The sequence below is a fragment of the Portunus trituberculatus genome, chromosome 46 (genome assembly GCF_017591435.1).
Source record: "Portunus trituberculatus isolate SZX2019 chromosome 46, ASM1759143v1, whole genome shotgun sequence".
Taxonomy (NCBI): Eukaryota; Metazoa; Arthropoda; class Malacostraca; order Decapoda; family Portunidae; genus Portunus; species Portunus trituberculatus.
This window is the reverse complement of record NC_059300.1, coordinates 7,039,752-7,065,445: the sequence shown is the minus strand read 5'-3', so window position 1 is coordinate 7,065,445 and position 25,694 is coordinate 7,039,752. Positions and strand designations below refer to the sequence as shown.

Here is a 25,694-nt window from a genome sequence, read left to right as displayed (position 1 = left end):
AGGTGAATCACACACACACACACACACACACACACACACACACACACAACTTCATAGTGAAGTGGTTAGCACACGGCTCAACCGAGAAGGCCTGGGTTCGAGTCCCGGGTGAGGCGAGGCAAATGCGCAAGCCTCTTAACGTGTAGCCCCTGTTCAAATGATGTAGCGGTAAGTAGGTACGGGATGTAATTCTAGAGGTTGTGGCCTCGCCGTGGTGTGTGGTGTGTGTTGAGGTCTTCAGTCCTACCCAGAGATCGGGCTCTCTGAGCTCTGGGCTATTTCCGTAAGGGAAAGGTTGGTTGGATGACCAGCAGACTACCATGGTGAATAACACACGAACTCTGGTTTTTAGTACGAGCTGGAACTCTTTCCGTAGGAAAACGACTGTAGGTATTAACATACACACACACACACACACACACACACACACACACACACGACCCTTAATTTCTAATAACTCCAATGTCTGTAATCTTGAGCGTAGAAACTTCACTGTATCTTTAAACACAGCTCAAGAGGGGGATGATCGGTGGTTAGCTGCCGATCAGCTATGGTGACAAGTGTTCTGTGGTGAGGGAGGAAGAAAGGAGTACATGGCATCTCGTAACCACGCCCCGCCGAGCGGCACCCTCGGGCCTCGGGTGACGCCGCCCTGCAGCCTCGCAGTTTCGAGCCAAGTTTTCTGCCATGCACACGACCGAACTTTGATAGTTTTAGTTTTTTCGAACTTAGGTTTAAGGATATTTATTACGTGTGATTTGTGTTACCGCTGTAAGCAACGACGCATGTTTGTGGATATATGTGTTAGCGAGTCGGTACGTATATATTACTATTTTTTGTTGTGGTATGATCGTTTGTGTTGTGGTAAAACAAACATAAACATAAAGATTGCAAGTTTGTGAAGATAGTTTTAAGCACACACCAAATTATCTGGTTGAGAAACAACATTTCATTACAGATATTTGAGAAGACAAGTGCCATCTGATTATCAGGCTACTGTAAACTTGTAATTATTTTAAGGGCTATTTATATATGTACTGTACCTATATGTCTAGAAAACTGAGGTGAATCAGCGTTGTTGTAAAACACTAGTATACATACAAGGAATATGACAATGTACAGTAAGTGTATTATTTCATATCTAATTATTGTGAAATCGCAAGTGTGGGCGAGGCTGAGCAGGGTGCGGGCGGAGTGCGCGGCAAGGCAGAGCCATGATGCCCGGGAGATGGAAGACGAATCCGTTCTAGAAACGCATCATTCCTCCCACGGCCATCAGTTTATACATTCCCTAAGTGTGCACCGCTCTCTTAAGTGCTTGGCTGTCTAGCCTGATAAGAATATACTCTGATTATGTGCGATATTTGTGCATAACTTGATTAATGTTCCATTACCGTTATCTAGGTTATCTCAAAACGTTAATAAAATATATTATTTATTGTAATTGTTTATTCTTTATCTAATTTAGCATCAGGGTTCGTCATTAGAATGCAACAATAATTAACAGCTCCGTTCGCATTGCTTACTCAAGTTGATTGTATATACTTGCAGTGTTATGAAATATTATGATGGACCATACTTGAAAATCTGACGTCAGACCAGGTGTAGGCAGGATTAGGATAGCGTGTTTTTGTCTCCTGTCAATTCTTTAATTTCAGGCGTGTATGGAGGTGAGGCGATGACTCAGTTGTACGTCACCATATTCACAACTTATCTCTATACAAGTATATTAATAAATGGGTTTATGTCAAAATGTTTATTTGCGCTTCATGGTATTAGCAAAAGTTTGGTTCAAGGTCGAGATGTAAGGGATGCGTGGAAAGCTGGTCACAGCCTCGATAGGACTGGGTGGCACCGTCCACTGAGGCTATTCAGTGGACGGTGGCTGGTGTTTGTTGTGGTCTGCGTGGCTCCCAGGGAGACACGTTACTGTACAAACTTATGGAGGTTATGGGGAGAGAATGACTAGCTGTAATTTTTGAGTAGAATTTAACGATATCTTCCCGTGTATAGAGGATGCTCTACGAAATATCTATCTCAAGATTTTGCAGTCAGAGGGAGGCTATTTTTATATTTGGTTACCCTGAAAATGAAGCGTTCCGTTTATATATATATATATATATATATATATATATATATATATATATATATATATATATATATATATATATATATATATATATATATATATATATATAGTGTGTGTGTGTGTGTGTGTGTGTGTGTGTGTGTCGTTCCTGTCACATTCTAGCTACACGCGTTACAAGCTTATGCAGCGCTACAAATGATAGAGAATACGAACAGGAAGGAAATAATATTGAGAGAGAGAGAGAGAGAGAGAGAGAGAGAGAGAGAGAGAGAGAGAATGGGGAACAAATGACAGTTAAGACAAACTGAGGAGTAAGGGAGTTTACATGGCAGATGGATGGCAAGGGAATTGTAATCTAATTTCAAGTTCATTCTATTTTGCTGTCAGTAGGTTGAGGATTTGAGGTCGTCATGAGGCTCGGTGATGGCAGCTGCGAGGCGACTCAGTGAGGGTAACATGCTGGTGGGTGAGGGAGCGTGGGAGGCGAGAAGGCGAGGGGCCTGGTGGGGAGGAGAGTGGCAAGGGAGGGGGAACAAGGGAGAGAAGTGTTTGCTAGTTTAGTACACATTTGCAAGATAAGGTATAAGTTGTCTTCTCGATTATTCACACACACACACACACACACACACACACACACACGGCCCGGTAGCTCAGTGGTTAGAGCGCTGGCTTCACAAGCCAGATGACCGGAGTTCGATTCCCCGGCCGGGTGGAGATATTTGGGTGTGTCTCCTTTCACGTGTAGCCCCTGTTCACCTAGCAGAGAGTAGGTACGGGATGTAAATCGAGGAGTTGTGACCTTGTTGTCCCGGTGTGTGGTGTGTGCCTGGTCTCAGACCTATCCCAAGATCGGAAATAATGAGCTCTGAGCTCGTTCCGTAGGGTAACGTCTGGCTGTCTCGTCAGAGACTGCAGCAGATCAAACAGTGAATTACACACACACACACACACACTCTCTCTCTCTGAGAATATAATATATTTTCTTGCATTGCCCATTTTCAGTGATTATCCTCCTTTCCTTTTTTTTGCTTATATCTATTCTTCGTTTCTATTTTCTTTTTCTTATTTAGTAGATTCTATTCTATCTCCTCCTTTTTCTCCTCCTCCTCCTCCTCCTCCTCCTCCTCCTCCTCCTCCTCTCCTCTCTCTCTCTCTCTCTCTCTCTCTCTCTCTCTCTCTCTCTCTCTCTCTCTCTCTCCAGCTGAAGGAGAGAGGTGGGCGGGGAGAGAGCTTTGTTCTATTTTCTATCTTGTTCTCCCACACGTAGTTAAGTGTCAGTAATTAAAGGTAGGTTAATATCCTTGATATACATAGATAAGTAGGTCTCTCTCTCTCTCTCTCTCTCTCTCTCTCTCTCTCTCTCTCTCTCTCTCTCTCTCTCTCTCTCTCTCTCTCTCTCTCTCTCTCTCTCTCTCTCTCTCTCTCTCTCTCTCTCTCTCTCTCTCTCTCTCATTGCGATATTTTTTTCCTAACGGACATCAATGAGTGCGGCCAAATCGCCACTTCCACACCAACATTCCCACAAGTTATCTATCGTCCGGTACTTCATTCTCTGGGATCACTATTCTGCCCCCCTTCAGTATTACTCTCCTCTAACTCAATAACAGCATTTTCTCTCAAAATCTGTGCCGCTCAGGGATCGCGAATAACAAAATGAAGCGTAATAAAGTAAAATTTTATATAGACCATAATAATAATAGTTGCATTTACGTATGTTTTGTGTTTATTTACTTTTTTTTCTCTCTTCTTGATTCTCACGAGGAGCGGTAGGAAAGATATTACGTTAACCTTGTGTTCTCAACCTCCTGCCTCTTCCCCCCCTTTTCTCTCTGATTCTCTCTCTCTCTCTCTCTCTCTCTCTCTCTCTCTCGCCATCTGCCTACTTCCTTCCTTTTATTTTTCCCACGCAGTAAAGGCGGCGTCACACTAGGACTTTTCCGTCTTCTTTTTCTGTCAATTTTCTGACGACTGTCAACTTTTGCAGACGGTGGCCGTCACACACAAGCTTGCTTCCGCCTTTGCCGCGCTTGTCGATTGTAAACAAACATGGCTCCTCATTCACCCCAGCAAGCCGCGGCTTTTTTGCACCTTATAGTGTAATCAGCTGTTCTGTGATCCCAAAGGCAACGGTGACCTCTAATGCTCTCTATGAGAAATTCTTCAGAGTGTTTAGTCCACTGACAGATGACATAATTGCTCATCTTGGCCAGCTACTTGGAAGTTGCCTTGGAAATATTAAAAAGCGTCACACATTCGCACTCCCCAGGAAATGTACATACACAGACAACTGAGGAACTTTTTATTGCTAGGCTAGAAGAAAAAAATATGTATACAAATATATATTCATCAACTTATTTAAATTTCTTCTATCATGATAATAGCATTCTTCCGTTTAACAAAAAAAAAAAAAAAAAAATAAATAAAAGTGTTGATTAGAAACCATAGTTCTTATTTTGACAAAAAATTGGCGCTAGACGAAGACGATGCGTTCCGTCAGACTCAAGACGACAGAAAGAGTTGACAGAGAGTAAAAAAACGACGGAAATCGCCTGAGACGACGGAAAAAAGTGCTAGTGTGACGCCTCCTTAAGAAGGCTATGAGGTCTGTTTCTTTGCCGGGGTGTGGGTAGGGTGTTGGTGGGAGGGAGGGAGTGGTTAGGGTGTAGGCGTCGGGAGGAGAAGGTTAGGACGTGACTTCTCTCTTGCTTAAGAGAATATATGCTTTGCAGTTCAACAAAATTATCGAGGAAGTTTTTTTTTTTTTTAATTTTTTTTTATACTATGTGGGCTTTTCACGGGAATTTATGGGCTAAAGGGGATACTTTTTAGGGTACCTCCTATCTCAAAGCCCACCCGCTAGGAAACCGTGAGGAAGCCCAACCTGCACTTAGACCTGGACAGGATTCGAACCCGTGCGCTTGAAGACCTCTCGGATCCCAAAGCACGCATGGTTCCACTGTACCACGGCGGCACCTAAATGAGTCTTAATCATTCTCTTAAGTCACAAAGTACTGAAGAAAATTTTACTCAACAAAGAAAAGCTCTGGAGTAGAATTTGATAGTTTGTAGGTCATACTTTTTTTTTTTCGTTTTTTTCCCCTTTTTTTATGTTGAGAAACGGGAAATGTGTAAATGTATAGATACGAGGGAATAGTAAAAAAGAGTTAATGTCTGTTTAATCTGTTTGGCATTCGTGAGGATGAGCACTGTTCTAAGTTGTGTGTGTGTGTGTGTGTGTGTGTGTGTGTGTGTGTGTGTGTGTGTGTGTGTGTCCACTCCCTGCCGCTCACAAGTAACTTCGGATCTTGTTTACCGTAACTTGACCTCCCGCACGGAACTCCGCCATTAGTCTTTGCCACACACACACACACACACACACACACACACACACACACACACACACACACATTATTTAAGTTTTTACGTGTGTCCTTCCGATTTCAGCACTTTTTGGAATGATTATATGAAGTTTACGTTTTTTTTTATTTCAACTTGCCTATACTGTGTGTGTGTGTGTGTGTGTGTGTTTTTTTTTTTTTTTGGGGGGCCGTAGATGAGGTCATACTGCACTAAACATTTATATGTAAAAATGGTGTGTACAAAGATTTTATAATTATTTTTGTTGTTATTTTTTTATTATTGTTATTATTATTATTATTATTATTATTATTATTATTATTATTATTATTATTATTATTATTAATATTATTATGATTACTATTATTGTTTCTACTACTACTACTACTACTACTACTACTACTACTACTACTACTACTACTACTACTATTACTACTACTTCTAGTACTCGTGATAGTACTATAGTAGTAGTAAAAGCAACAGTAGCAATAGTAGTATACTCTCTCTCTCTCTCTCTCTCTCTCTCTCTCTCTCTCAGTACCACCAGCACGGCTATTAACAAGTGTATCCTACCTTGTGTTTCAGCAATGTCGATTAACGAAATCACGATCTCTGCCACACTCTCGGACAACGACTTCCCCTACGCGACAATGACCCCACCCACGTCCGACGGCGGTGCGCAGGGACGTGCCACGGAGGAAATGACAACTCCCACGACCACGTCAAGGCAAGGGACGGAGCAGCATGAGACGCAGGCGGGACAGCACCACCGAAGCGTCTCCCTGCTGGCGCGGCTCCCCAAGCTGAAGCGAGAAAAGTCCTTCTCAGAGACGCTTGAGAGGAAGAAGAAGAAAGTTAAGTTCTCCACGAGTGATGATAATGATGACGTCATCGTGGACACGCGCGTGTACGACCCTCACGTGGATCCCATCGGTGACTGCGGCGAGGATGAGGACGACCGCGCACTTCCTTCCCCCTTCAAGAAGTTCCTCAGGAAGAAGTCCAAGAAAAGGAAGTCGACGATTGAAACCCAGACAGAAAATGTGAATGACCCCGCATGGAAAGAAAAAGGCAAAAACAACTCCAAAGTGAGGAAGAATGGCGACTGTAAGGAAAGCTCGATGTGTGTCGGTGAGGGCGCCGACACTGAGCAGACCCTCCCTCCATGCCCCACAGAGAGAGGCACATCCGGAGGTGACACAGAGAGGGCCGCCGAGGAACACGCCTCCTGCGGCTGCCTCTCGACCACCACCACATCGGAGCACTGCCCTGCCAAATCCTCACCCGAGTCTGTAAGCCTGACGCGTCCCGAACCTGGCGAGGAAAAGAGTGCCAAGTGTGATGTCAGCACTGATGCTGTGGCGTCCACAGTGCCATATCCCGCAGCGACTGAAGGAAGCGAGAGCGTGTCTGCGTTTAGTGAGAGAGACGAACGAATGTGTGCCCCTGAAGGGTGCCGCGACCCCCAAGTACCTGATCAGAGTTGTGAATACATCGATAAGAAGCTTCACCAAGACAATCAAGTTCTGGTAACTCCACGTCAACCAGCAGAAGGAAGTGTGAGGCCCGGCTGCGATGCCCCTAACGAATGTCGGCCCAACTCGGGGACTCAGGAGCTTAACGCTAGCAGTGAGGCGGATTCACCACCACAGCAAAATGGGTGTTTGCTTGATGATGCGGAACTTTCACCAAGAACGCCTGAAATTAAAGACTCAAGTGTCACCTCTTGTTCGGCGACCGTCAAGCGCGAGGGCACCTTCACCCTCGACGGTCCCCCTCCAGCCAAAATCACGAAGTCTGCTGACGACGCTGCCGGCGAGAATGCAGCGCCTGCCGGAGATCAAGTTGTAGATCCCCTGCAGTTCTTCATTCCTCTAGTCACTTCTGAGTCTAGCTCAGATAATACAACCTCAGGAAAACCCGTAAAGAAAAAAGTCCCTGCACCTTTATCAAAGTCTAAAGAAAACAGATCTATGAAATCCCAAGAAACAAAGATGAAAAATAGGACTCCACAAGCCCTAGAAACAAAGACAAATAACAGATCTGTGAAACCCCAAGACAAAAAGACAAAACTCTCGGACCAATCCTCTACCGCAACAGTATTAAAAAATAGTGCAAAACAGACTTTGGCGAACGTGTGGAGAAATACTGTCAAGCCTCAGGAGACTCCAAAGAAACCATCGAAGCCCACGCCGAAGCCAGCCTGTAAAGTATCCCTAGTAAGTGAGGCTACGGCTAAGAGGCAGCAAGATGACAAGCTAACGGGAACCATCTTACTAAGGAGGCGAGAGACTTCCAAACCGGTGGCTGCCAAGGAGAAACCGGTGAGCTCGATGCAGGGCAAGGAGCAGCGCGAATCCCAGCGGCCCAGCAGAAGCCCCACTAAGACTACTCCCCGGCAAGACTTTCTTAGGAAGTCGACAGAGAAGAGCTCTATGTGGGGTGCTGTGTCCCTGGCCTCCTTCAAGAGAGATGGTACTTTCACCAAGAAGTACGACACGGAGAAGGACAGACTGCAGGCGGAATGTTCTAAGCTCAGCGTTGAAAAAGACAGGTAAATATGAAGTCCCATTCATTTATATCTTCGAAACTTGATTCATGATGCCGCTTATATATAGGAACTTTCCTGAACAACTGATAGATTAACAAACACAGAGATCATACACTTAATGAACGTGTATAAAGAATGATCTGGTTACGTTACAACGCTTTTACTTTTCGATGGTGATCAAGAATTAAAATTTTTTTTTCTGTATTCCGTCTTTTATTTTTTATTTATTTACGTCTTTCGTTGAGGTCTGACGTTTTTTCTTTACTTTTACATTTCAGGCTTCAGAGCGAACTGCACGAGGCCCGCACGAGGCTGGAGGAAGAGATGGCAGCGAGAAAGGCTCTCAGACGCACCCACGAACTCAGCCTCCGACAGCTGAGAGAAGGAGAGCTGAGAAGGACAGAAGTACTTCTTGCCGATATGAAAAACAGGTGAGAGGGAGGAAGGGAGGAACAGGAAGGGTGAGAAAGAGGAAATGAGAGGGTTTGAGACATCATATAGAGAACCGGAATTTGTTGCAATAGATAATTGTTTGAAAGGACTTGTAAAAAAGTGATAAATTCCCGTCAGCCTTTACACTTCCTTAATTTTGCAACTACCTTCTGTCTTCTTTTTATTTTGCAGTTATAGTCTCTCTCTCTCTCTCTCTCTCTCTCTCTCTCTCTCTCTCTCTCTCTCTCTCTCTCTCTCTCTCTCTCTCTCTCTCTCTCTCTCTCTCTCTCTCTCTCTCTCTCTCTCTCTCTCTCTCTCTCTCTCTCTCTCTCTCTCTCTCTCTCTCTCTCTCTCCTTCCTGCATGATGAAAACAAGAAAACACAAAAGCACTTTACAAGATTTTGGATGACGTTTTTGATCTTTCGGGGCTGTGTTTTCAATGCACCTTTTCTACGCTCTTTATGTTCCCCTTGGGCAGTGTTCCTCTTAACATGAAGAGAAAAAAATGTCAAGAATCTCCCTACCAACTCACACGATTCGTTCATTAAGTAGTCCCTGGTAATACAGCATAGTCGTGAGTCAGGACAAGGCGTGGTAGCCCAGCTCGTGTCTCAGAGGAGGAGGCGCCGTGACGAGCACACAGCTAAAGGAGATTACATCCAGGAAGCGTGACCTGATGGGAGTAGGATAAAAATTCAAACAGGATCCCTTGAGAGAGAGCACATTATAGTTTTACCTTGTCCTATTGTGCTTCTGGTAAAATTGCATAAAGTTTGAGATAACTAATTATTTTACCTTGTCCTTCTTCTTTGTGCTCGGGGTAAAGTTACATAAAGTTAAAGATAAATGGTGAAATATCTTGTCTTCCTGCATTAAGGTAGAGTTGATGATGTTCTCAGTACAAATAAACACAAAGAATGGATATGGGACTGCAATGTCAACCGTTTCAGTGTCTAATCTCGACTGTTTTTAACGTGTTTCACTGATGTTACTAAAGTTTTCAATGACATCGTGATTCTAGTAAGTTAAAAATTATTCTGCAGCATGTATGAAGAGAGAGAGAGAGAGAGAGAGAGAGAGAGAGAGAGAGAGAGAGAGAGAGAGAGAGAGAGAGAGAGAGAGAGAGAGAGAGAGAAGGGCACCTATGTGAACCCGACTAAGCATCTCATCTTCTGTGGCTTCTGAGATGAAAGAACAAGAGCATTTAAGAATATGGGTCACACCAACTAATTAATGGTAGCAACTTGGTAAACGTGGTGGGTGTTTAGCTCATAACAGTCCTGAGTGGTGACGTCATTCTAATTCTAAACGAATATGTGATATCATGCTGTGTTTTCTTAGGTCTCGCCATGCTTGTCTGTGTTATCTTTTACTATTACCATATGAAAACCAGACTAGAGTTTCGTGACTGCGCTATTCGTGGCTCACATGGACGGCGTGTGTGTGTATCAATTTTTTATCTTTTAATTTATCCATTTCTTCATGAATCGCATATTTTTACACGTACATACGTTTTCACTAGTATGTAAAGTAAATGATGCCGAGTGAAAGTGGATCGACCAGTATAGTAGAATGAATTATTTACGAAGACTTCTTGTACAATATATGTCTTCTGAGTTGCACTTAACGTTTTATTGTTACTCATGTTCTAGTTTATATCAACTTCCTACGCGGTTCTCTTGCCTTGCACAGGGGAGTGAGGATTCTGTGGTATCTTAAATTGCAGTTCTTCCTTGTCTGTCTGTCCATTTATCTTTCTCTTCTCTTTCTCTCTCTCTGTCTCTCTAAGACGATGTAGAGCGAAAAAGAAATATTACGATAGCCCTTTACATTGAGAGCTTCTTTGTTTTACGAATAATTTTGTCTAAAGTCAACCAGTCAATCAATCAATCACTCAAGCCTTGCTACGTAGGTTATTTTTACGCAGCGGCTCCTTTGCGCTGGGCTTCCTCTAACGTTTGACGGATCCTCATAAGTCGTTTCTTTGCCTCTGTAGACTGGAGGATGAGAAACGCGAGTCGCTATTGCAGCAGAAGGACGTCCTGTCGAGGTGCCATGAGAACGAACTGATGCGTGCCGAGAGGGAGCGGGAGGAGAGCCACCGGAAGGTTCTCATGGAAGCCCGCACGGCGCAGGAGAGGTTGAAGGCGGAGATGAGGCGGGAGGCACATAGGTGAGAGAGAGAGAGAGAGAGAGAGAGAGAGAGAGAGAGAGAGTTTATATGTAGTATTTTTATATAATTCTTGACCCAAAGCGTGTCTAACAATTCCATTTCTTCTCTCCCCCCTCCAACGACCCACAGACCTGAGCCTTCCCTCTCGCCCTGCTGCCGCTGCTCTGACCGTGACCTGGAGCGCATGAACCGAGACCTGTCCGCGCTACGGGAACACAAGAAGAGGCTGGAGGAGGCTCTGCAGGTATGTACTGGGCTGTATTTACCCACTTGTATCTACACACGACCTGATTTACACTCGTATGATCATGTCTTTGTATCTGTATTTGTCCGTGTATTTTCCCTTGTGTTGCCGGGGGAGAGGGAGGAAGGGGTTATACAGAGGCGGTCACAGGGTGCAGGGAAGAGGTGGCTTGGTAGAGTGACCCATTTATCAGGGTGAAGAGAAGGTGGGCATTGGGGAGGGTAGGATTGTGGGAAAAGTGAGAGAAGGAGGTGCGAGTATGCTGGGAAGGGAAGAATTTAGCTATCAGTGGTTATGGTAATGGGAAGGGATGGGCTTTGCTGCTTGCTGTGGTCACAGTGGTGGCGGAGGTGGTGGGGGTGGTGGGAAAGGCAGTGCAATGGCTGGGCGGTGGGAGTGAGTGGAAGTACGAGTAGTTATGGTGACTGGTAGGAGGAACAATAAATAGCGGTGGTAGTGCAGGCGGTTGCTAGAGGGTGAGTCATTCCCTGAGTATGAAAGTGACCCCAGGCTGTCTATGTGTTGTATGAACCCAGTGCCTCTCTCCCCTCAGCCTTCATCCCCTCCCAGCTCCGTGCCTCCTACCCTCTCCCTTGCCCAGTCTCTCTCTCTCTCTCTCTCTCTCTCTCTCGTGATCTCCAAGACGTATCTGGAGTCACGGCCGCCGCTGTCTCGCCGTCACGCTGCTCACGATCCTTAGTTAACTGACTGACTGCCTACCTTCTCACTACCTGGCGTTGCACCTGAGCTATTGATCATTGGGCTGAGGCGCATAAGGGAGAGGATTGGTCTTGATGTTCCAGAATTGTGTAGTGTTATTATTTTTACATCGTCTTTATTCTACAACCACCATCATCACTACTACCACCACTACTATTACTATTACCATTATTACTGCTGCTTATATTGCTCTACACTTTCTTCTTGTCTATTTTTACCTCTTCCTCCTCGTCTTTCTTCTCCATCTCATCATCTTGGTCCTCCTCGTTGTCCTCCTCTTCTTTCCTTTGCCCTTGAGTGGAATGAGGAAGTGGGCGTGAGTGACGGGGGTGGAGGACGGGGCGGCGCTTGCAGTGTGATGGTGAAGAGAACTCGATCTAACCAGGGGGGCGCAGCGAGGCAGGGCGAGGCAAGACAGGAGGAAGCAGGCATGGATTTAGAGGAGACAGAGCGGAACAATAAGGTGCATGACGAGCTTGAGGAGAAATAGAAGGCAGGGTGGATATGAGGAGAGAGAGCGAGACAGGAGAGTGCATGACAAAGTTTAGAGGCTCATGGTGGTGGCGAAGTAGGGTGAGGCCGTTGAGGGAGGCCGTTGGAGGAGTGGATGCAGTGAGTGCATGGCGTGGCGGTTGTGAGTCATGGGATCAAGTGACAGGCGAGACGGATACGCCCCTTGAACTTCACTTGACGACCTGTTACCGCGGCGGGTGTGAGGCAGACGGCGGGGGTGGTGGGTGGGTGGTTGGGGGTGAGGAGAGGCATTTTGGCGGGAAGATGAGGAGTGCGAATGTTAGAAAATGGGAAGAACTACGGGAGAGGATAAGTTTACTGGCCAATAGACACTCAATAGAAAAACAAAATGAAGAATAAGAGATACATTTTGGTTGGAAGACTTTGAATACGAATATAAGCAGATGAGTAGTATTGGATGAGGAAATAGAGGCTAGGCTGTATAACTAAAAACAAAAGAAAACAACAACACATAAAGAGAAGCAGAAAAACTAAACAGTAATAGCGATACATTTTGGCGGGAAGATTGAAGGATGATAAGTACAATAGGCTTAGTATAGACAGCCTTGAAGGGAAGACGAGCAGTAGTAGGGAAGAGAAGAGTAGACGGTGACGGGAGGGTGATAGAGTGAAGAGAGACAGAGTGATAGGCTGAGGAGAGACAGGCTAAAAGGGAGACGAGTGACGATTCAGGACCGGGAAATTTGAAAGAAGATGGAAACGGTTGGAAGATGCGGAGTAGAAGGATAGGAGCAGGAAGATAGAAGGGTTACAGAGGATAGGAATAGCAGAGGAGCGGGAGGATTGTATAAGCATTGATAGAGTAACAGGGAGAGAGGATAGAGAGAGATGGTAATGGGGGCAATAGAACACTCACGCCATCAACACATTTGCAACAACAGAAACATCATACTCTCCACCACCATCACCATCTCCTCCACCACTACCACCACCACTACTACTACTATTACTACTACTACTACTACTACTACTACTACTTTTACTACTACTACTACTACTACTACTACTACTACTACTACTACTACTACCAACCACTTCTTTACTCAAACAACCAAGTCTTTGAAGGGTTTCGAAATGCTAACTATGTCACTTCATCTTCCCTCCCATCTTCCCTCCCTCCTTCCCTCCCTCAGTACTTCATTCCCTTCCCTTCATCCTCTCATTCTTTCCCTTCTTCCCCTCATCCCTCCCTTCGTCAGTAACCACCACCACCACCACCACCAACACCAAGTATAACAACAACAACAACAACAACAACAACAACAACAACACACCCCTTCAGGAAAGAAAAGATGGAAAAAAAATGTTGCACTTTTCCAACGTCATTCGGTTGAAATTCACCGTAAAATGCAATGGTAGAATGACTCTTAAGAATGTGTCTTCAGTGCCAGAAGTGGTGGTGGTGGTGGCGGCACTGAGAGAGCCATGCGGGGTGGTGACGTCACGTGGCATTTGTGGCGGGAAGAACTGAGAGAGAGAGAGAGAGAGAGAGAGAGAGAGAGAGAGAGAGAGAGAGAGAGAGAGAGAGAGAGAGAGAGAGAGTACAAGATAAGGTTAAGTAGGTAAGGTCTTGCATGGTAAGGGAAGGGATGTGGTTAGATTAAAGCAAGTGAACGCTTTTAGATAACTGAAGGAATGGTGGTGGTGGTGGTGGTGGTTATGGTATCATTCTCTCTCTCTCTCTCTCTCTCTCTCTCTCTCTCTCTCTCTCTCTCTCTCTCTCTATTACACTTCTTTCATCTCATTTCCTTCTTCATTATCTCATTTATATTTTTCCCATTCTTATTCCCCTTTCTTGTATTATAAGCCTCTAGTTTTTCTTTTATATCTGTTCCTTTTTTCTTTCTCTCCTGCTTTTATCTACATTTTTCTACCTCTTTTTCTTTCTCTGGCTGTCGTTCATCCCTATCTTCCTTTCCTTTCCTTTTCATAATTCATTCTTAATTCCTTTCCACCTTTTATATATCGTTCCTCTTCTTCATAACTTTTCATCTTGTCTTCTTCTTCTTCCTCTTTTTGTTTTTATTTTCCCATATTAACACATCTTCACACATTACTCCCATTTCTCTCTCCTGTTCCTCATATCTACTTATTGTGCTCCTTCTTTCGTTTCTTCTATATTGTCTATATCCAGACACCAGCTCTCGTTCCCTACACGCTCTCCTTTCTCCCTCGCCTTTTTCTTTCCTTGTCTCCTGCTCTCCAAACATCCCTTATGGTCCGGATAAACATTTCCCTCCTTCTATGAATATGTGTACTAGAGCAACCAGACCACCCACACCAAGCCACTCTACACACACACACACACACACACACACACACACACACACACACACACACACACACACACACACACATGTATGTACTCCTACGCAGATACACAGATACGTTTACGCTTTTAATGTGTCTTCCATATCCGAGAGCGCTTACACACACACACACACACACACACACACACACACACACACACACACACACACACACACACACACACACACACACACACACACACACACACACACACACACACACCATATATACATACATAGATAGAGACACGTTATCTCGTTTACATGCTTATCCCACACCCTCCCACACTCACGACCCACACACACACACACACACACACACACACACACACACACACACACACACACACACACATTTTATCACCTTCTGTTGGCATCTTTATCTCGAAGGACACTCTTCTGTCTCAGTAAAGAGCATCAGTTTGTTTGCTCTCTCTCTCTCTCTCTCTCTCTCTCTCTCTCTCTCTCTCTCTCTCTCTCTCTCTCTCTCTCTCTCTCTCTCGTAGTAGTAGTAGTAGTAGTAGTAGGAGTAGTAGTAGTAGTAATAGTCTTGCAATATGCTGTCTATTTATTCACACACACACACACACACACACACACACACACACACACACACACACACACACACACACGTGGTGCTGCAGAGGCGTGGTGGCAGTGGTGATGGTGGCGTTGGTGGTGGTGCCAAGGTGGAGGTGTAAATTTAGTTCCTCTGGAGGGGGCGTCGCTCCCTCTCGCACCCTCTCTTGTGGAAAGGAGAGGGAGAGGGTGAGGGAGAGAGGGAGTCAAGGGGATATTACCATTAATCACCATGGTCCTCGTTTATCAGTGTCATTATCATCATTAACAGCAGGAGAGAGAGAGAGAGAGAGAGAGAGAGAGAGAGAGAGAGAGATACATACCATGCCTTGTCTCTATTTTTCTTTTCTAATCCTCCCTCCTTTTCCTCCCTCTTCCATATCCCCACCCCATCTCTGCTCTCCCTTCCACCTCCCTCTTCATCCTCTGTCTCTCTCCCTCCCTCCTTCCTCTTGTCTGACAGCGGCAGGTGACGCAGATTAAGGGAGGAAGGGGAGCAGGTGAAGCTGTTTTTTTGCTTACCTGTGCCAAAAAAAGAAAAAAAGAAAGGTGAAGGAAGCAAGGAAGGGATGAAATAAAGAAGAAATAGTTTAATGAAGGAAGGAAGAAGAGAAGGAATGAAAAAAGAGGAAGGAGGATAGGAAGAAAATAAAAAGCCTATAAAGCTGAAAGAAATGAAAGAAGTAAGGAAGTTTTAGAAAATGGAAACAGAGGAAGGAAGGAAGTAAACAACGAGAGAATAGGAAGACGAAGGGAAGAGAGAATAAAGAAAAAAATAGGAAGAAATTAATAATAAACGAAGAAAGTTGAGAGAGAGAGAGAGAGAGAGAGAGAGAGAGAGAGAGAGAGAGAGAGAGAGAGAGAGAGAGAGAGAGAGAGCGGGGGGGTGGGGGGACAGGCTAGATAGACAAAGGCTGAGGCTCGTAAACAAATAACGATAACAAGAATCTCCAAACCCTTGACTTTGTTTGTTTTAATGAAGGGAACCACTTCCGCCAGACCTCACCTGGGTATTCCGAGGCCGAGAGAGAGAGAGAGAGAGAGAGAGAGAGAGAGAGAGAGAGAGAGAGAGAGAGAAGTCGCCTCCCTACATACATTTTCCTCGACCATCTTTTCCCCTCAACTATTGCCACAAAAACATGCAGGCCACAAATTCTTAAGGGCGTGAGGGCTGAGTGAGGCTACTTTAGTGCTGCGTGGCTCTGCTTGGGCACGAGAGGGGAAGGAGGAAAAGGGGGAGGAGGAGGAGCAGGAGGAGGAGATGGAGTAGGAAGAGGAGAGAGGAAAAAGTGAGGAAATCGAATATATTTTACTGGCAGCACCAGGAAGACTCTGCGTGTGTGTGTGTGTGTGTGTGTGTGTGTGTGTGTGTGTGTGTGTGTGTGTGTGTGTGTGTGTGTGTGTGTGTGTGTGTGTGTGTGTGTGTGCGCCCCCTTAGTAACTGTAGTGTTTAACTGTTTAATATTATAGTATTTAGTTAATTAATTAATTATTTATTTATCTTTTTATGTATGTATGTATCAATCTATCCATCAGTTTATCTATCTATCTATCTATCTTTCTATCTATCTATCTATCTATCTATCTATCTATCTGCATCCTCATGTCTGTATTTTTTAGGTATTCTATCTTAAGTTTAATTGTACTCTATAGTCTTCAGTCTATAGTAGACGCTGTACATATATTTTTATTATATTTAAGTGTATATTCGTCAAATAGCAAGTATATATTCAGAAGATGAATATAAAAGCAGTTAATCAGTAAATTTTTATCATGTACAAGAATTCTTTTAACGTATATTCATTAAATAAGACTATGAATAAAGCTGACAACAAGATAAAGAAGAGAAACAGAGGAAGATTAGGAAAGGTTAGTGTAGGTGGAGGACTTGAGTCATACCGTGCTTCCTCTATTCTCTTTCCTATCCTTTACCTTCTCTTCTTTACTTGTTCTGTCTATCCACGGCCATCCATCGTATTCTCTTTTCTATCCTTTTTTTACTTTCTTCTTTCTAACCTTCAATATTCGTTTCCCTTTCCATTGCTTTCTTCCATCCAATTCTCTCTCCTATCCTTCTTTACTTCTCTTCTCTACCTCCTCAGTTTCTCCATGTTCTTTATTATTACTTACTCTCCCTCCTCTTTCTTTACCTTCTCTCCTCTCTCTGCTTAGCATCGCCATGTCCTTCACGTCTTTGTTCTGTATTCCACCATTCCTTATATACTTTATCTGTTTAGCGTTTGTATTTCTGTATCCTCTTTCCTATTCTCGTTAATCTTCTATAACTGTTTAGCTTCATGTCCTCCTACATCCTCCCTCCTCCTCTGTACCAAGGCCACGTAAAGAGTCTTATGCCAGTATTCACAAACGCCTTGCTCTCTAACCACGGCAATTTTCTAAGGCCACAGGGAGGACTATCCGAATTTTCATGACAGTTTCTCTTTAATAAACTAGAAATCTTGCCAATCCATCACCAGAACCATAAGAATACCCTTGAAACACGTGTATCTTCAACTAGAGCATTTAAAAGCAGTGATGGTGAGAGAGCGAAGCGTTTCAGAATACGGGGTTTAGGAGGGGGCGGCGCACGTATAGGCTGAGACAGGTAAGGGGGAAGATGAAGGTGGTGTGCTGGCTGGTTGAGGTCTCTTGAGTGTGAAATTTTGATAAGGTTAATTTTCAGTATGACCTTGGGGGAGACTCGATAAGTGCAGTGCGTAGGGCTGGCTGGGGCTCTCTCTCTCTCTCTCTCTCTCTCTCTTTGGAGGACAACATTAACAGAATCACGCCACATCAAACAAGAAGGTCTCGTGACGCGCGCGCGCACACACACACACACACACACACACACACACACACACACACACACACACACACACACACACACACACAGAGAGAGAGAGAGAGAGAGAGAGAGAGAGAGAGAGAGAGAGAGAGAGAGAGAGAGAGAGAGAGAGAGAGAGAGAGAGATAATGGAGGATAACGAAAAGAGACACATGAGCTGAGGGAAGCCAAGGTTGTGGTGGGCGGGAGGAACTGCTTTGAAGGAACGAGGGAAGGGAGAGGAGAGTGATGGGGTGAAGGGAGTGAGGGGACGAAAGATGGGAAGGGACGAGACATGAGGGAGAGACAGCCAGAAATACAGAGAGAGAGAAAGAAGGAGAGAAAGAAGAAAGATAAATGGCTGAAGTATTTCGTGACGCCTATTGGATGATATTAATAAATCCTGTTTTTTTATTGGATGGTCGATTGTAAAGTGAAGAGAAAATTTGTCTGTTACTCGTGGCCTTAATACTCGTAAAGATCTTGACCTGTGTAGACCAATCATTCGGACTGAAGGCAGGTTTACTTCATATTCTCCATGAGATAAGGGCTTCCATAAGCACCTACAACTTTTTACATTATTTACTTTGTTTCTTTGATATTCTCCACCAGATAAGGTGTCCATAAGTATTATAACTTTTTTTATACATTTAATTATTTTTTTGCTTTTGGAACAGTTGTATAGTTTAGAGGAAGACGAAATCAACTCCTTATTCTCCATTTTTCTATGAGTGTCATGCGAGCAGTTCTTTATAGTATTATGAACATTAAATGTGATGACCAAAACGATGAAGGAACAAATGAGTATAATCTTGACATTTATTGACTATTAAGAAAGGGTAAATTAATTTATGTCACTCCTTGTGTCCTATAACCCCGAAGTGTTTTCCCGCGTCCCCCGTGATGAAGAGTGATGGAAAGGGAACTTTTTATTAAGTTTTCTGAGGTAGAGTGAAGAGGGAGCCACGTGGTTGCTAATCTGAGAAGCTGTGTGTGTGTGTGTGTGTGTGTGTGTGTGTTTGTAATTCACCCACGGTCTTAAGGTTCACGTGCAGGACTCGTGGTGGCCAGCAATTACCCTCCCGGAGAGAGCTTATGGTTCATGAAATCTGAGCTATGGGTGAGGCTGAGACCTTGGGCTATGTTTTGAAACACTTCTGCATTGCACTTCCATTACATTCTGAAGGCTCTAGTTGAAGTTGCACAGATTTTAAATGTTTTCCTCACGTTTCTACAAAGTAACATTTCTACGTTATTAACTGGAGAAACATTTTGAGAACCCGGTTAAATATTTCTATGACCTTTTGAGGAATAGTCGTGGAGAGAGAGGGGAGCGTTTCTGAATACTTGTTCATCGACTGCACTGCTATAGTTCTTTTGGTCCCTGGGGACAGTCACTGCTCGCCCGTCACTACCCTTAGCAACTTGGGCGGGACGCAAACCTCCATCTGCCAAGTGCAAGGGCGTTAACACTGAGGTAGCGATGTGTGTGTGTGTGTGTGTGTGTGTGTGTGTGTGTGTGTGTGTGTGTGTGTGTGTGTGTGTGTGTGTGTGTGTGTGTGTTTTACGGATAGGGAGAGGCTAGTTTAGATAGTAATCATTGTAACTGACACCACCACCATCACAACCACCATATCCACCATCACTACCACAACCACCATCACCACAACCGTCACTCACATACACCACCACAGCTATACCAACACCAACAATAGTATTAATAACAACAACAACAACAACAGCGAGTACTCCTCCTTCCTCCTCCTCCTCCTCCTCCTCCTCCTCCTCCTCCTCCTCCTCCTCCTCCTCCTCCTCCTCCTCCTCCTCCTCCTCCTCCTCCTCCTTTTACTACCATAACAGAAACGCATTTACTTTCTTGTCTATCTTTTCCTTTCTTCTTTTTTTTTTCCCCCGTATCTGTACATATACATGACAACTACCATCTTGGCAGTTTTTTTTTTTACCTTCTTAAGATTAACACTTTTGCCACCTAAACACACACACACACACACACACACACACACACACACACACACACACACACACACACACACACACACACACACACACACACACACACACACCTGGGGTTTTGGTGACAGTATTTTTATCGTGTCTAGAAGGGTGGAGGTCGCAGGTGTAGGGGGGAGATTGTTTTAGTGAACCTAGGAGTAAAAGGCTGGGAAGGAGGAGGAGGAGGAGGAGGAGGAGGAGGAGGAGGAAGAAGAAGAAGAAGAGAGTGCTGGCGGGGAGAAGAGACGGATAAAAATGTGTGATGGTGATGTGGCGATGATATGTGTTTAGTTGGTGACTTTATGTGATCAGTTTAGTTAAATTGGTATGTGATTATGTGATGGAGTTAGTAATTAATGGCATGTGGTGATGTATTGTGGTGGCGAGTGTGGTTAGTGTTATATGAAATAAGGTGTGTGCTGTGGAATCATCATTTGTTATTTCATTTACATATATGGTTTAATCGTGGTGATGGTGGTATGTAGCGAGCGTGATGAAGACGATAAGTGGAAGACATGGTTTGTGGAGAATGATGAGTGTGGTGGAGTGTGAAATATGGAAGAACAGGCAATGTGGAATTTATGTGGTTGTGGTGGTGGTGGTGGTGTGTGTGTGTGTGTGTGTGTGTGTGTGTGTGTGTGTGTGTGTGTGTGTGTGTGTGTGTGTGTGTGTGTGTGTGTGTGTGTGTGTGAGAGACGGTAGTACTATGATGAGAGAGAGAGAGAGAGAGAGAGAGAGAGAGAGAGAGAGAGAGAGAGAGAGAGAGAGAGAGAGAGAGAGAGAGAGAGAGAGAGGAAGAGATAGAAAAAAGAAAAAGAATGATGAAAGGGGATCAGGAGTCAGGATGGTAAGATGGGAAAGGAGGAAGGAAGGAAGGGGTTGAGATGTGGACGAGGGGAGTGAAGAAGGGGAAGAAGGGGAAGGAGAGGGATGTGAGGAAGGGGTGAGTGCAGAAATAGCGGTGCCGAGGTGGCGTTTGGTGTTCGAATTGGCTACTTCCTGCTGCCTCTGCTTACTGCTCCTGCCTCCCCTCCTCCTGCTCCTCCTGCTGCTCCTTTCCTCCTTCATCGCCTCAGTGTAGCTTATCACAAACAGCGTCTTAGATGGGTAAAGTTGTTTGTGTCTGCTTGTTTTTCCTTTGTGTTCGTTAGTGATTTTTTTTTTTTTTATAGTTCTTTCTTGTGTTTTCTTGTGTTTTCTTCTTTTCTTCTATTTCATTCGTTTTTTTGTTTTGTCTTTTCTATGACTTTTTTTTTTATCTAATTTCTACTTCCCGTTTCCTTTATTTTCTTCCCTTACTTATCTTATTTTTTTTTACCCTTTCCTCAATATTTTTTTAAAGTTTTTAATTTCTCCTTATCTTCTTCCTTTTCTTATGTCTAATTCTTTTCTTCCTTACCTTTTCCTATGTTTTTAAGCCTTACTATATACCATCTACCTTTCTTCTTCCTTTCTCATCTCTATTTCTTTCTCTTCCCTTATCTTTTCCTGTCTTTCACTCACTGTATACCATCTTCCTCTCTTCTCCCTTTCCTTATCTCTAATTCTTTTCTTTCCTTACCTTTTCCTATGTTTTAACCTTTACTATATACCATCTTCCTTTCTTCTTTCCTCATCTCTCCCCCTTCCTTTTTTCTTTCTTTTTCTTTCAGCATCTTATTTCAAACCATTAATCTTTTCCTTTCATTAATTTTCTTGCCTCACCTCTTCATCTCATAAACCTCTCACATTTATCTCTTCCCATCTTCCTCCTTTCTTCACTTATTCTTCTTCCTCTTAAGTCCTACAAATGTACGACCTTCTCCTTTTCTTTCCTTTTTCTTCCTCGCCTCTTCCTTTCTTTCATCATTTCCTCTTTCTTAAGTCTCTTCTTCCTCTCTTCTTACATTTTTTTTCTGACGGGTACTTGAATGAAAGGCGTAAGAGACATAAATAAGGAGGAAGATAAGGAGGGAGAAGAGGAAGTGGAAGAGGAAGAAGAGGAGGAGGAAGAAGAGGAAGAGGGACATTCATGATCTCGAATTTCTACTGATGATATGTGTAATGTGTGTGTGTGATTGTGTGTGTGTGTGTGTGTGTGTGTGTGTGTGTGTGTGTGTGTGTGTGTGTGTGTGTGTGTGTGTGTGTGTGTGTGTGTGTTTGACCTGAGCAAAGATTGATGTAGGATGTGGTGTGAGGAGCGAAGATAAGTATAGAGAAGGAAGAAAGGAAGGAAGGAAGGAAGGAAGGAAAAGGGAGGAAAGGAAAAGGAAGGAGAGAACTCGAATCACAGGGAAGAAAAAAGATTGTGAAGAAAAAAATAATGACGTGTAATAGTTTCCGGAATGTGTGTGTGTGTGTGTGTGTGTGTGTGTTTCGTTTGGTCATTCTCTCTCTCTCTCTCTCTCTCTCTCTCTCTCTCTCTCTCTCTCTCTCTCTGTCGCATTGTTGTCTGCCTACGTGGACTCCTGCCAGGATGTGTGTGTGTGTGTGTGTGTGTGTGTGTGTGTGTGTGTGTGTGTGTGTGTGTGTGTGTGTGTGTGTGTGTGTGTGTGTGTGTGCGCGCGCGCGTCTGTGTGACCTGACCTTCCACGAGATTCCTACCTCACACCAAAAACTAGAACTAAACATATGGCTTTTAATTCGTCTACATCTTCCATAACGATTTATAATTTACCAATGAGTCTCATAAACACCTGCTGACGCTTTCCCAATAATGGTGCTGAGATCATCACGAGGCACGTTTTTTTATGCCTCGTTCCCTGTGGCACATATCCTGGCCACTTCCTGGTACGTAACGACCGGATTTAGTGAGCACCTTGCGTGAGGAAAGGAGGGAAAATCGTGAAATGTTTATATCACTCAGGAATGGGCATGTTTTTTCTTAACTTTATTTAGAAGTGAAATGTTTTTAACCCCTTCAGTACTGGGACGCATTTCTACCTTGAATTTTAGGTATGACTAGACGATTTCATTTACATTAGGAAGGCTCTATGGAGGTTAGAAGATTAATGGTCAGAGTCTTCACTAGTTTAATCCCCACATAAATTTCTGAAGCTGTATAAAATCACCATAGCAAGCAGAATGAATATGGAAACGTGTCATGATACTAAAGACTTTAAAAAATCAAATAAAAAAACAGACAGCAGCGACAGGTTCCCGCAGACAGGTGTAGGAGGGTGTAGCGGGCCGCCCCTGCAGGAAGGTGTGTTGGGGCAGGGACTAACTGGTTAACATCTCGCGGGCCAAGCGTCTCACAGGTGGAATGCTAAGTGGCTTGTAATTACTTTCCGGGGAAGTGACTGAAAGTTGTTTGTGTCGCGCGCTGAGTACGAGGCGAGTAGAGGGAGTCATGCAGGGTGTTGATTGGCGTTGCTGGGGTGTATTAATAATTGGTGTGGGACGAGGAGCTTCAGATGCGCGCACACACACACACACACACACACACACACACACACACACACACACACACACACACACACACACACACACACACACACACACACACACACACACACACACATATATATATATATATATATATATATATATATATATATATATATATATATATATATATATATATATATATATATATATATATATATATATATACACACACACACACACACACACACACACACACACACACACACACACACACACATATATATATATATATATATATATATATATATATATATATATATATATATATATATATATATATATATATATATATATATAGAGAGAGAGAGAGAGAGAGAGAGAGAGAGAGAGAGAGAGAGATTTGTAATATATAATAAGAGGAAGAACATGATGTAAAACACTGATTTATTACCGTTCTTCAGTCACTGGGGATTATTGCCTCTTTCTCCTCATCAATCAAAGTCACAGCCTGTTATTTCCTTCACGACACAAAACAACACAGCAACCAGTGCCTCTGCAGTGCCTCACGACGCCCTTCCGGCGCCACACGAGCAGGATGCTTAACCTCTTCACTGCTGTTTAGCACACTTTGAAACTTTTTTTTTTATTTTTTTGTTCGCGGTCACTTGCAAATATGCAAACATTGTATAGTGGGCAGAAATTGCGAAATCTAGTCCTTTATTATCATCTTTCTTGTAGATGATTAAAAAAGTTTCATACATTTCTTTTGGTGTTGTGAAGTGTTGCATATCACAATGAAAGGGTTAAGTCTTCAGTCTCCAGGGGCGTGGGACTCGCTGAGCTACCCGGGTGGCGGCGTGAGAGGCTGCCGCGCGGCCCTGATGGCGTGCCTCGGGAGCGCTGGTGGCTTGTACTCGTACGCAGGGTGCTGGGAGCCACCGGAAAGGGGTGTCTCACGAGTGGTGCTCAGGGTGGATGAAGGGAACCATGGAGGGGTGGTGGAGGAGCAGGGAAGTCCACCTGAGACCCTCACGTCCTACTCATTCCGCTTCCTACCGTTTCGTGTGGGTGACTGCACGAGAGACGCCAGTAAACTTTTTCACAGGTGCACTTGTGCTGAACAGTTACGTTGATATATTTCATTACTAACTTCCTTCACTAACCTATTCATAACACGAAGCTTTGGTGTAAATAAACATCATTAGTAAACTTCATGTATTCAGAACAGGAAACATTAACTTAGCTAGCGTCACCAGTAATTTTTTTTGTAAACGTACTTCATCAATACAAAGTTCAAACAGTGATTGCAGTCTCTTCCCCGCCTCCTTATACGAGTCAAGGCTGTACGCATTTCGTGAACTGTGAGTTGTGGCAAGGATGACTCGTGGAAGGATTGCCTCACGTACCCTCAAGGAAGACTTAATTAGAGAAGCAAGACAACAATTATATTTAGCGCGACCTCGAAATACTTGGCCCAGAGCTTCATTGAGATCATACACATACTAGTTAACATACTTACGATCAGACGAGGAAGTGAGGATGTGAATCAGAGACCTTATAAAGTCTACCTGACGTCATGGCGTAATAGGATGAAATTTTCCCACTGGTCGCAATGCTCAGGGCGCAGAATTAGCCATAAGTGAGGTAATTTATGAGGCGTACATAACGTCAGTGTGTGAGAATCGGTCTGTGGCTCTTCTCACCTCACCTTCCTTCCATCTTCTTAGCCCGCGGCATTGTTTTATTCCACTCCATTGCAGTACAGGACGAACTGGTGCACTGGAATGGAGAAGGAGGCAGAAAGTGAGGAGCCTAGACGGGCAGGGGTGGAGTGGGCAATGTTGATAAAAACGTGACGAAAAGGCAGTGCAGAGGAAGAATGTTGTATAATGGAAGTAAACCTAAATTTAACCTCTTCAGTACCATGACGCGTCTTCATATTCATCTGGTTACTATTTAGTGATTTTATACATCTTCAGAAACTTACATGGGGATTATAATAGTGAAGACTGGCCATTAATCATCTGTCCTCCATAGACCTAATCGTACACAAATCTCAGTAAAAATGTGTCCCAGTATTGAAGGGGTTAATATACGATTTCATATTACTCGTATGAAAAAAGAAATAAGCAAAGAGCAAAGGTGAAAAAAAAATAAAGAATAATAAATTGAATACTGCGTCCGCTTGCGAAACTTAGATCAGTGGAAATGGAAACGAGCAAATGTGAAAAAAAAGAAAATAAATAACCTTCGCTGAAAGAAACTTGGGTTAGTGGAAGAGGAAAGATTAACTGCAACGCCGCCCTGCTAGTCTTCCGCCTCCACCACCTACACCACCTACACTACTCCGGCTGGCGGCGTAATGTAGCGGTACTCCGGAGTGTTGTGGGAGAGAGGGAGTGTGGTGGTGGGAGGGGAGCACAGCAGGTGATTGTGGGTCTTGGTTGGGAGTGTGTGGTTGCGATTATTTCCGGTCAGATTTCCTTGTTTTGTTTCATAT

General features: G+C 43.9%; 1 protein-coding gene across 11 annotated transcripts in view; it reads left to right on the top strand.

Moving 5' to 3' along the window:
- Nucleotides 1-648: 648 nt before the first annotated feature.
- Nucleotides 649-25,694, top strand: part of LOC123520195 (protein lava lamp-like) — a 294,136-nt gene continuing 269,090 nt past the window's right edge. For 5 of the 11 annotated variants that reach the window (XM_045282247.1, XM_045282251.1, XM_045282255.1 and 2 more), the window contains exons 1-5: nt 649-815; nt 6,032-8,000; nt 8,276-8,428; nt 10,427-10,603; nt 10,733-10,847. In XM_045282247.1, coding sequence (XP_045138182.1) covers nt 6,034-8,000; nt 8,276-8,428; nt 10,427-10,603; nt 10,733-10,847 — 2,412 coding nt within the window. In that variant the 5' untranslated portion in view covers nt 649-815; nt 6,032-6,033. The remainder of the gene's footprint in view (nt 816-6,031; nt 8,001-8,275; nt 8,429-10,426; nt 10,604-10,732; nt 10,848-25,694) is intronic. The other 6 variants (XM_045282246.1, XM_045282249.1, XM_045282245.1 and 3 more) reach the window with 2 other exon arrangements.